At 32.5% G+C, this 11,025-nt stretch overlaps 1 protein-coding gene and 1 long non-coding RNA gene across 13 annotated transcripts; one reads left to right on the top strand and one right to left on the bottom strand.

The window, feature by feature from the left end:
• LOC112016496 (uncharacterized) lies at positions 1-4,709 on the top strand. 10 transcript variants are annotated; one of them, XR_010629208.1, is made up of 7 exons: positions 1-146; positions 397-642; positions 917-996; positions 1,143-1,310; positions 1,456-1,498; positions 3,574-3,693; positions 4,252-4,709. XR_010629208.1 is itself a non-coding variant. In XM_065773934.1 (6 exons), exons 1-5 carry the CDS (start codon positions 622-624, stop codon positions 3,687-3,689), a joined length of 393 nt encoding a protein of 130 aa, XP_065630006.1. In that variant the 5' UTR covers positions 405-621; the 3' UTR covers positions 3,690-3,693; positions 4,244-4,709. The 10 variants fall into 10 exon arrangements, 3 of the variants coding, with proteins under 3 accessions (XP_065630006.1, XP_065629982.1, XP_023904823.1); XR_010629176.1 differs by having other exon boundaries at positions 9-146; positions 397-648; positions 1,163-1,310; XR_002883326.2 differs by having other exon boundaries at positions 10-146; positions 1,163-1,310.
• Positions 4,710-6,085: 1,376 nt separating this feature from the next.
• Positions 6,086-10,479, bottom strand: LOC136067658 (uncharacterized). 3 transcript variants are annotated; one of them, XR_010629114.1, is made up of 3 exons: positions 8,890-10,479; positions 8,735-8,763; positions 6,086-7,592 (listed from the first exon to the last, which is right to left on the bottom strand). It is a non-coding gene; the product is annotated as an uncharacterized LOC136067658 (long non-coding RNA). The 3 variants fall into 3 exon arrangements; XR_010629096.1 differs by having other exon boundaries at positions 6,086-8,637; positions 8,735-10,479; XR_010629097.1 differs by having other exon boundaries at positions 8,735-10,479.
• Between the last annotated feature and the right edge of the window lie 546 nt (positions 10,480-11,025).

Below are 11,025 nucleotides of genomic sequence, written 5' to 3'. Positions count from 1 at the left end.
GATTCACCAAACCCCGACGAACCCCAGCAACACCGATGAGCAGTGGAGGGTTTGATTTGTTTTGGATTTGATTTTTTCATGGGTTTTTGGGGCTTGGAAGTGGAGAAACCCAGGTGTGGAGGAAAGGAAGAACACGAAAAAATCGTGTAAGTTTTTGGGCTAGGCATATCAAAGAAATCGACTTCATTGAAGTCGTTTTCTATACAAAGAAATCGACTTCAGTGAAGTCGATTTCTTTGTATAGAAAATGACTCCGACGAAGTCGGTTTCTGTGTAAAAAATATCGCAAAAAATAAACAATATGAACAGTAAAATCGACTCTTCTGAAGTTGAATTGTTAAAAATGCAATATGTTTGAAATGTTGGCTAACTAATAATATTGTTTGGGTTTTGTAGTTATTTTTTTAAAAATCCCTTACAGATACGGTTTGCTGAAGGAGGAAAAACACAAAAGAACAGAGAGAGACAGAGAGATTTTGTAAACTGCAGAAGAACAGAGATTGATCGAAAACTTTACAAAAGAGAGATCGAAAGCGCCTTCATTCGAGATAATGAACACGTTAAAACAAATGAAGAACAGAGATCGACAAAGAGATAAATTTCAGGGCAGCCACCACCGTCATGCAGTCGGAACCGTTTCCGGTGAAGGTTTTCTTTATTCTTTTTAAAATTACATGATAACTATGATTTATATTTGAGTGTTTCGATTTAGGCATTTGGGTTAGATTTGGTTTTGTTCAAGGTTATACGATTAAATTTGGTTTATGGGTAGGGCATATGTGTTGCTTTGGATTTATTTAACTCTCTCTTGGATTCAATTGTAGATTTCATTTGTAAATAATTGATTTCAATTTCAAATCTATGTAATAAAAAATGAAAGGGTTTTTCTTTAACTTTCCTTTTTCTGGGTTTGTAGGTGGAAAGGCAAATCCTTGGAAGCAATCCAAGTCTGATTAGAGGCGGTACTACCAGCTATAGTTTCTGGAACCATCACTGGTAATTTTTTTTTTTTTTTTAATTGAATGTTAAATATGCTTTATGCTTAAATTGGTTTGATTTTTAGGTACCTGGGTTAGAATTTATTTTGTTTCCATTTAGTTATTTGGGTTAGGATTTATTTTTTCTATATGTTTTTGGGTTAGATTTGATTAGTTTGTATTAGATTTCCTTTTCACCGTACAAGGGACGTTAAAAGGCAGCAAGAGAGAGGAGCAAGAAAAAAAATTGCAAACACAGAAGGTGCAGGCTATGAGAGGCTTCAGTTGAACTTTGAAATTAACAAAGAAGACAGAAGGGTTTTTCTTGATGTGGTATGAAATTTAGTCTCTTTCTCTCTCTCTCTTTTTTTTTTTTCCAAAATTTTTTTCGTGCTCTTTGTTCAGTTCTAAATTTTGGATATCAGAGTTTTTTACTACGCAAATGTTAATGTTTTATTATTTCTTGGAATTGTTTTAGGCACCCATGAAATATCTTCAGCCTACAATTCAAATGCTATCAGGTACTAGATCTCTTGGAGATAGCAAAAGATATCACTTTCTTACCCTTTTTCATAACAATCACAACTCCAAAGTCAAAACAGAGCAACGTTTATGCCAAACAAACTTCTACTTCATGCTGTGTTTATATTCAATTGCACTTTAATTAATTTCTTCTAAAGAAAAACCCATACAGTATATCCCCCTTTTTTAAGCGGGCCAGGTTACTATGATTTCTAGAGAGAGGAATATGCCAATATGTCTATTTTTTTAATGCAAATCTCTTTTTCTCTCCTTGGAAGACTGACAATCACTATTTGGTTTCTCTATCCTAAAAAACTATATTACACACACACACACACACACACACACATATATATATATATTGTTTTTGTATTCGAATAAATGCTTGAATGTGTGACGAAACCCAAATACCTAAATGCTTGGGTATCTTTGTATCTATTTTATTGTTAGTTTCTATCACTCATACTGTTGAATTTTTTTGGAACATTGTGCACTCATCTTAATTTCACTGAATTTTGCATATAAACTCATGTTGCTATTGCATATAACCTCATGTTTAAGTTGTTTTTCATATTAAATAAGTAGTGTGGTACTCAATTAAGGTAGATCAAGATGTTTTATCATATTTAGGTGGGGGCAGACTCATTACATGACTTTGAGTGTCCATATTCAGAATTAGCAACATATGTGCACCTTGACAGCAAGTGTGAACTATAATATGCTGACATTTGCTAGCTGTGTTAATGGTTGAATGATGAAATTTAAGTGGGAAGAAACTAGCAATGATGAACAATGGAGTGGAGGATTTTTAAAAAAAAAAAAAAATGTATTTGAACAATGATAATTGGTCCCAACTGTTTAGCGCACATTTTTCATAACTAAAACTTTTTGTTTTTTCTTTTGTACATGCTTGCTTTTTGTTTCCTTTTAAAGGCTGGATGGAATGTCATGTTGTCTTTCACAAGATGCTACATGGGTTGGATGTTGCCTGCAAGAGTGAAATAGAAGGATATCTTCCTTTATTGTTTTGGGATGGTCTTTAAAAAACTCATCCACAATCCATCTGTTTCTAAGTTATTTTCTTAGAGCAATGCTCACTCCTAAATCAATTTATATATATTCTTGATTCTTGATATGCAGATTATTAACAAATTAACTGTTTTTAAATGGATAACATTAGAACTACGTTTTGATCCAGTTTAGTCTTGGTGTCCTATGAGCAATCAACATTACAACCTTATACCCAATTCTTGATATGCATGTGTTTTCACCTGCACCCAAGACCAACAAATTGGATAATTTATGATATAATAATCCTTTGAGTTTTATAGAGTGCAACTCAATGCATCATTTTATGTTTTATGCTAATGCTATTATTTTGTGGATATATATATATATATATATAATTTTGCTAGGTCTTAATTGCTACTTAGAGCCAAAGTAGTTGAAAAAAAAGGTAGAGACAAATAAGAAAATGAGTATTAGTGAAATTGATAAAAGTGCAAATACTATCAAGGAAAGAGCAAGGCAATGCAGATTTCTATTGGTACCAGCTCTTATCTTTTAATGATTGGTATTGAGAAAATTCTATAATAGAAGACTTGGTTAGGCCTACCATAGCCACTTTCTTTGCACTTACATAGGCTTGGACATTTGATCTTGAGGGACCAATTTTTAGTTTCAATCAGTGCAAGTACAAAATAATGATTGGTTTTAAGGGATCTCTTTTTTTCTCCCCCCTATCTCAAGATATATTTTTTGTTCGACTTTGTATTCTTGGAATTAATTGTCCTCTTTGGAATATAAATTGAGGAGTTACAGTAAGAATCCTATAATGGTGATGAGGTGTTTTTTATTTTCCTCATTATGTTTCATTTGAATATATTTCATGCAGAAACACAGATTAAGATGGATTTTATAATGTCCTAAAACAATAAAAAATGAAGTTTATAAAAAAAATAATAATAGGGAAGTTTGTTTTCTTTTTGTTTTTTTGTTTTTCTCTGTATCTCTGTTTCTTTCAATTCATTTTTTTTTTATTCCACGCACTGAGATTGTGGTTTGCATGTTTAAGGAAACACAAGCTTGGGAAAATCAAATCTTCAACTTTATTGGCTGTGGTACAAAATACTAAACCGAAGGGGGAACAGCCACCAGGCAAAGAATATCAAAACCTTCTTTTGTATCTAAAGAGGTACAAACTAACTTTGTTTATTCATTTTTTTATGTTGTTTGGTAATGGTTTTTTTGCTAATCGGAGTAGTTTGTTTGTTTTGGTTTGATTTCTTTATTGGTTAATATATTTACTAACTCACACCGTTTCTATAATTTATAACTTGGTCTTGCATCATGTGGGTACAATGATGAAAACATATGTCACATTACATTTAAAAATTTTCAGGCGCTGGTACATCTACAAGCTCATTAGTTGCTCTATATAATACCTTTATAAATAGGCTCAACTGCTCAAGTAGTTGGTTGCAATCCCACGATGCTTTTACTTAGTTGTGCTTATTTGTCTTGGGTGTAATTTTTGGGTGAATTCATGTTGCAAAACATTCATCTCATTCCCATTTGGAACAAGCAAACCATGTGTTTGATAAAATGTCTTGCTCACTTTTGCAAAAGTTCAAGTCAACTTCACACAAGCACTAATGTTATAGCTAAGTTAATTATGCCATACATTTGACTTCCAAATTTCATTTTCTCATGTTCATTAATGGTTTAATGTTGTGTCTATGGAGGGCTACAGTACAATTACAATTCCAATGTCACATGCGGCCAAACTGGTTTCAATGTCTGCTTTGACTATACAGAAGCTGCCAATGCAATTGTTGCATCCAAAGTACTCTTTACTGACAGTGACAAAGTGAGGTTTGCTGGGCTGTTATTCTCTTTCTCAATTCCTCTAATAGTATTTGAAGAAATCCTTGAACCAAATTTCCCCTACCTCTGTCCAAAAATTTCTACCTTTGTAAAGATTGTTAAGATGGACATGCAATTTATATTGGAGTTACACGTGCCAAATGTGTGACACATGCAAATTAAGGAGATGTTTTATTAGTTAGTTAGTGCCAAGAATTTACAAATCTTTATTCTTATTTTAATTAGAATGTAATAATGCTGGATTTTAATGGATTGTAGCGTTTGGGCAGTAATGAGCTTGAGGGAGGACATCCATTTTATTATATTAACAGATCGCAGAGAACACACATATGGCTCATTGATCTTACTTTCCTAACATTTTTTTTCCCCCATAGAAAAAGCTTAAATTTTTATAAGCAAAACTAATTAAGTTTTGTGTTATTTCAATATTGCAAAGCATGGGGTAAGTTTGTCTGATTCCCATTATTAGTCCAAAATTTTATGGAGACTTTGTGGCTGAATGAGTTTCAAGGTTCTAATTTTAATAGGCTAGGTGTTGTTTTTATGTGTTTTAATTCAAGTTGTGACCAAACGATAATTGAAAAAAAATTTCTCCTAATTTTAATGGTTTGGTTGTGGGAAAAATGAGCAATTCATTTATGCTTCAATGTAGCACGGGCATCATATTCTGCAAATCATAAACCTAGGTGAATTCTGTTCCATATTCCCTTTGGTGGAAGAATTGACTAGATCAGTAAAATACTAATTTTTTGGCATGCCTTATGAACTCCTTTTCTCTTTTACGTGAATATTGATATTGGGAAAATAAGGAGATTTGAGACTATGCATTCTAATGAGTCTAACTCACCCTCTTTTGGTTTTATATCTCTACATCACCAAGAACAAAGTGAGATGCTTATATAATGTTTAATTAGCTAATGTGACTGGTATAGTAAGCAATTCTAATTGAATATTTAACTGCAATTATTAGAATTGGAAAAAGGGTTTGTATGTGTATGTGTATGTGTTGATCATCCTTATGTTTGGTTTATTGCTTTACCATGAAGCTGCAATTTATATTAGAGACTTAATTTTGAAAGTGTCTAATATATTACTTATTAAACAAAGTATAGGAAAAAATGAGACATACAATGTAATCCCACTTCCCCCTCCACGTATGAACCAACTAAAAATTTCCAAACTTAAAAAAAGTATGACAATCCCGCTTACCTAACAAGTCTCTTGCATAAGCAACTATGTTGTACAATTAAATAATGTGCCAAGAAAAAGAGATATTTTAAACTTGAAAAAAGCAAAGTGACTATCAATTATTGTTCTTATTATCACAATTTGTTTGTCACTGATGAATAATTATTTGAATGACAGTACATACTTCCTTTTACTTTTGGGTGAAAGAAGTTTCGGGGTAATGCAAGATTGACTCAAGGGATTCCTTGGGCTGACACTTAATTGAAATGGCCGGTACAAGTTATATCCTATGAAGAAGTACTCCAATGTATATAGTCTTATGTATTAGATACTATATGCTTAAATACACTACGTTATTAAATAAAGTTCATTAATATGTAAAATGATCCCGCGCATTGCGCGGATTAAACACTAGTGAAAATAATTAAGATGAAGACAAAGACTCTCTCTCTCTCTCTCTCTCAATATTGTACTTTATGATGGAATTAAATCAAAAAAGCATACAAGCAGTAGACTTAAAAATTACAAATGAAAATTCATGGGATATAACAATTTTGAAAATAGAAATTACAATAAAAAGAAGAAGAGATACAAACATCACAATAAGCTGACATCCAGTCATACAAAGTTCTCAAAAATAGATTCTTAAGCTCAAGAATAGAAAGATTAATAGTGTTGAAAGTCCAGTTATTCCCTACTTTCCAAATAATTGACATGAGACAAAAAGGAGTTGCAATCTGCCCCAGCCTACTCTTATGTCACTCAAAAAATAATTTCCAATTAAAATACATGAAATTGCCTTCTTATTGTTACTGCATCATGTAAAGAACTCCAAATCATGCCAAGAAAATAAACCACAACTTGTGAGCAATGAAGTAGAACTGTTGAAGGTGATCAACTATTTACTCACAAGAATCACACATACAACACAGTTCAGTAGATTAACAATTCTTTGACAATTATCCGAAGTTTGATTTTTTTCCAATGCAACCATCCAGACCCCCATAAAAAAGGATTTCTGAGGCGCTTTATTACACCACTCCACAGGAAATTCCATATCACCTAAATTCTCAAAACCTCATAAAAAGATTAGACATCAAATATACTATTTCATTAGGCTTCCAAAACAATTTAAAAAAAAAAATATTTTTTAAATAATTTGATAGTTGGGGAAGGGGAGATTTGAACCTAAATGTACAAGAGATGCCAATTGAGCTACAACTTGCAAGGCTTCAAAACAGTCTATCAACAACCTCACCCACTGTAATATTAGAATGTAATAGGCCCATCAAAGAATTGGATGACTCTAATTCCTAGTCTTGAAAATCTCTAACAAAACTAAGATTTAAAGAACAAAAGGCCCTGTCTTCAGAGTACTCCACATAAGAATTAATGGCAACATCCTTTCTCCTTATCCGCAGCTATTAGGAGCAAATTAGAAAATGATTCTTTTCATGCTATTACACATCACATAATATGCCAAAATTAAATGCCCCTACCATCTTTACCACAAAGATCACAAACCCAGAAAACCTCTCTAACTAGCCCTAATAACACGCCTCTGACCAAGTTTGTTGTCTACTAGTCCTAAGAAACTCCATATTTCACTTGAATAACATGCCTTTAAAAGTGGTCTCCTATGTTTATTTATTCATAATAAAGTGACTTTTTTTTTTTTTTTTTTCATTTGTTTCTTTCCACAATCTTGTTGAAAGGGACTTTGTTGCTTGACATAACATGTGACTAGTTAAACAATTCACTTGTCCTCAAAGTTCACAGATTAAAGGATAAGACTATTTATAGATACTTTATACAAGAAGAAAATATCTACACTATTAAGATCAGGAAAAAATGGTTTGCAATGTGTAATTAATGGAGTTCATGTATATGAGATTATAACAATATTGGTAATGGCAGGGAAAAAATAGGACAATAGTGATAAACAAGATCAAATGTCATGTTTCTTACTTTGGGGGTTTGAAAGACTCCCACTTGTTGACACAACTTACAAGAGGTCACCTAACCATAAAGAGAAGACAATAATGTACCATTGTCAGCAACTACCTAAAGAATAAGGAAAACTGCAATAATGGCTCACAAGTCATAATTCAATAGAAGTGTGGAAAATTAACTCATAGTACATAATTCTATAGGCATCAAAATGTACCAAGAAACAAACCCTAAGTTAAATTTTTGTGTCCTTCGACCTTGTTTTAGTGAACTTTACTTGCATTGAATTTTTAGACTAATAATGGATAATTGGAAATAATGCATCCACCTTTCTTGCATATTTTCTTAGTTTTAACCTTTTTATTTTGATAATATATAGCTCATTTCTTTCTTTTTTGGGCAAGTAATATAATATAAAGTTCACCATAAGGGTGTGCAACACAATTACTCATAGATTATGTGAAAGGGCACACCTAAAGTGGAAAGAATGTGAAGCAAAAGTACAAATCAAATTCTGAAGTTCAATGATAGATTGATATTTGGAAGCACCCTACACAGACACACACTAAAAATGGTACCTAAAGATTGAAAAACGTAATAGTTAATTACTTCAAAAACACCTAAAATAAAAAACATATTGTCATGATTGTACTATTTTAGAGCATCAGTTCACTTATTTCTGTAAATATCCTCTTCATTATGATATTATATGTAAACCATTATACAATTTTTAGCTACAAAGAATCGAATGTGACAATATCTCTGCTACATGTTGGCCAAGTAATCTGGAATAGAAAAGTTTGTAAAGCATGTTAAATGTTAAAAGATGCATATAGCAAAGGGGGTCAAAGAAGTTTTCCAACATAGGTCCTGTGACAAATTGCAACCAAAAACATCATCACTAGAATGTAATTAACATATTTGAATTGTTTTCATTGCCAATGTTGTAACTTTACTTCTTGAAATCAAAAGAACTACTAATACATCCAATAATCTGAGCTACTCTTTGACGACAAAAGTTGAAGAAAAAGCCATTCCCAAAATTACTACTAGGTTGGCATTTTTTTAACAAGTTACCATACATTGGTATTGACAATTGCTCCAGTGTGATTAGCTTCACCAAACAAAAAAAAAATGGTAATTCAAATTAAGGCACTGGATTAATAATGCATGTGAAAATGGTAACTTCATTCAGTGGAAAAAAAGCACACCTTGTCATAGCCACCCAATCTAGACAGCTCTCCACAGTCCACAATGTTATCCCAGTATAAAGTTGATATACATTAGTCCAAACTAAAAATGTGTTCCAACATATATACTAATTATGAAGAAAATAATATGAAGGTAAATTATCAGGAAAACTTACTTAAGGCAATTCAGACCCTTTCCATAAAACTTGGGAGGTTTTAATTCTAAGCATCAGACACTACTTGACAACGTTCAGTTTTGGCAACTGCAAAATCTGATTCAGCAGTCTCAAGATGACGTGGAAATATTCTTGTTGTCATTGTTACAAGCACTGCCTGTATTACTCTTCTGAGGCAAGTCATCGAATCGAGGTACCTTCCAATGGCATAGAATGACAAGGAGACTGCAGGATTTTTTTTTTTTTTTTTTAAGTTACACACACACCCAATGGGTCATGAAACCACAACCTCACCCTCCACCTTACAAGGTGAAGAGGTTCCAATTGAGCTCTAGAGCTCATTGGCAGCCTTGTGAGATTCATGTTCATCAATTTGTGCATTGGGATTGGGCAAAAGCTGCCCTTCATCTGAAGCAATGCCGCTACCAAGGCTTCATTTCCACTCTCCTCATTCTGCTTCACCTTCTCCTTGGTATCACTCACCTCCGCTTTCAAGCACACCACTAACAATAAAACCACATGTATTTCTTTTCTATTCAAAATTATACTCTCTGCTACTTCCTCAATTGAAGTGCACTTTAAGCAAAAATACACTTTACTCCTTATAACTTTGATTAATTGTCATTTTCGTCCATTAACTTTGTAAAATTATCATTTAAGTCCATTAAGTTAAAAAAAATGTCCTTTTAAGAGATTTAGAGTCCGTTTGGGAAGTGACGATAACTTTTAGCTTATTTGATTTTGTAACTACTTTTTGGTGGATCTCATTGTACTATTTAGCTAGCTTTTTAACTTTTTTTTTTTTTTTTCCTCTACTCTTTCAGCTAAATAAACTATTGCCAAACGGAGCCTAATAGAAACTTTTTAATCACAATGGACGAAAGGACTAAAATGACTGTATTATCAAAGTTAATGGACTAAAATGGTAATTTTAGAACTTAATGGAATAAAATGACAATTGATCAAAGTTATTAGGAGTAAAGTGGATTATTATTTTTGCCTATTTTTACTACTTTCTATTATTTTGTAAAATAAAATAAAGAGGAAAACAGAACAAGATAAGTAAGGGTATGTTATTTACGTTTTTCACATAACAGTTAGTTGAATTTTGACCAAACTACACAACAGTCTACTACGACGGTTGAAGCAGATTGCAAATGCATAATAAATCTTAACCTATCCTATCAATTCACATAATTACATCAATTTTCTGAATTTTTATTTTTCAAATAAAACCCTACAATTTTTTTGTTACATTTAAAAATAAAAATAAAAATAAAACGTTATACATGGCAATTGAAGAAGGATACTTCCAGTTCTGAGTTGTATATCGTGAGCTCAACAAAATGCCAATTGTGAAAGGGCGTTTACTTGTATCATTTTTTTCAGTTCCAAAATAATAATAATAATATTAATAACAACATTGTAAACACAAAAAATAACAGAACAAATTCAGAGTTTACTTACAAGCAACAACACGCACTCCTCGTAGACCCCTTTTTTTGTTCATCAAAACAAATCAACACGAACTTTGTGTAAGTCTCGAAGACGAAGACGCCTTTTTATTTATTTATTCATAATAACAGAACACATATTTCTCAAAAAAAAAAAATAAATAACAGAACACATACAGAAATAGCATTAAAGCAGATCCTATTTAATTGGGCCGACCAAACAAGGAGGCCCAATTACAAATTCACATACAGAAATACAGTAAAGCAGATACTATTTAATCGGGAGGCCCAATAACAAATTGTTTTGCTTTTGAAAGCACATGTCACTGCCGATCACCCATGTTTTTAAAGTCAAACATTATTTGGGCCGCCAGTAGTTCATCGATTTCCCACATGTTTTTTAAGTCCAACATTATTTGGGCCACCAGTTCTTCATCGATTTCCCCCCACAGCTTTTCTAACTTCGGCTTCACCTCTTCTTCCACCCACTCCTTTCCTTGTTCAATCATTGTTTTTTTTGGCCCACGTGGAAATAAATCTGCGAATAAACAGGTATCTTTGCATCCTACTTCATTCGACGAGGACGCTTGACATTTTGAAGCTTGCAATTTTTTCTTTTCTTTGCCTTTAGCATTGAAGCAGACATACCATTTTTCTATAAGCCCTTTCTTGTCTTCGTCAC

The sequence above is a fragment of the Quercus suber genome, unplaced genomic scaffold (genome assembly GCF_002906115.3).
Source record: "Quercus suber isolate HL8 unplaced genomic scaffold, Cork oak 2.0 scaffold_1, whole genome shotgun sequence".
NCBI lineage: Eukaryota > Viridiplantae > Streptophyta > Magnoliopsida > Fagales > Fagaceae > Quercus > Quercus suber.
This window is presented reverse-complemented; position numbering and strand designations above follow the sequence as displayed.

What these genes read in the sequence shown, in the direction of transcription:
- LOC112016496 (XM_065773934.1), top strand. Translation starts at nt 622, where the DNA reads ATGCAGTCGGAACCGTTTCCGGTGAAG. An exon ending in CGGAACCGTTTCCGGTGAAG is followed by an intron (nt 649 to 916) that starts GTTTTCTTTATT and finishes CTGGGTTTGTAG; the next exon opens with GTGGAAAGGCAAATCCTTGG. An exon ending in GAAGGGTTTTTCTTGATGTG is followed by an intron (nt 1,311 to 1,455) that starts GTATGAAATTTA and finishes GAATTGTTTTAG; the next exon opens with GCACCCATGAAATATCTTCA.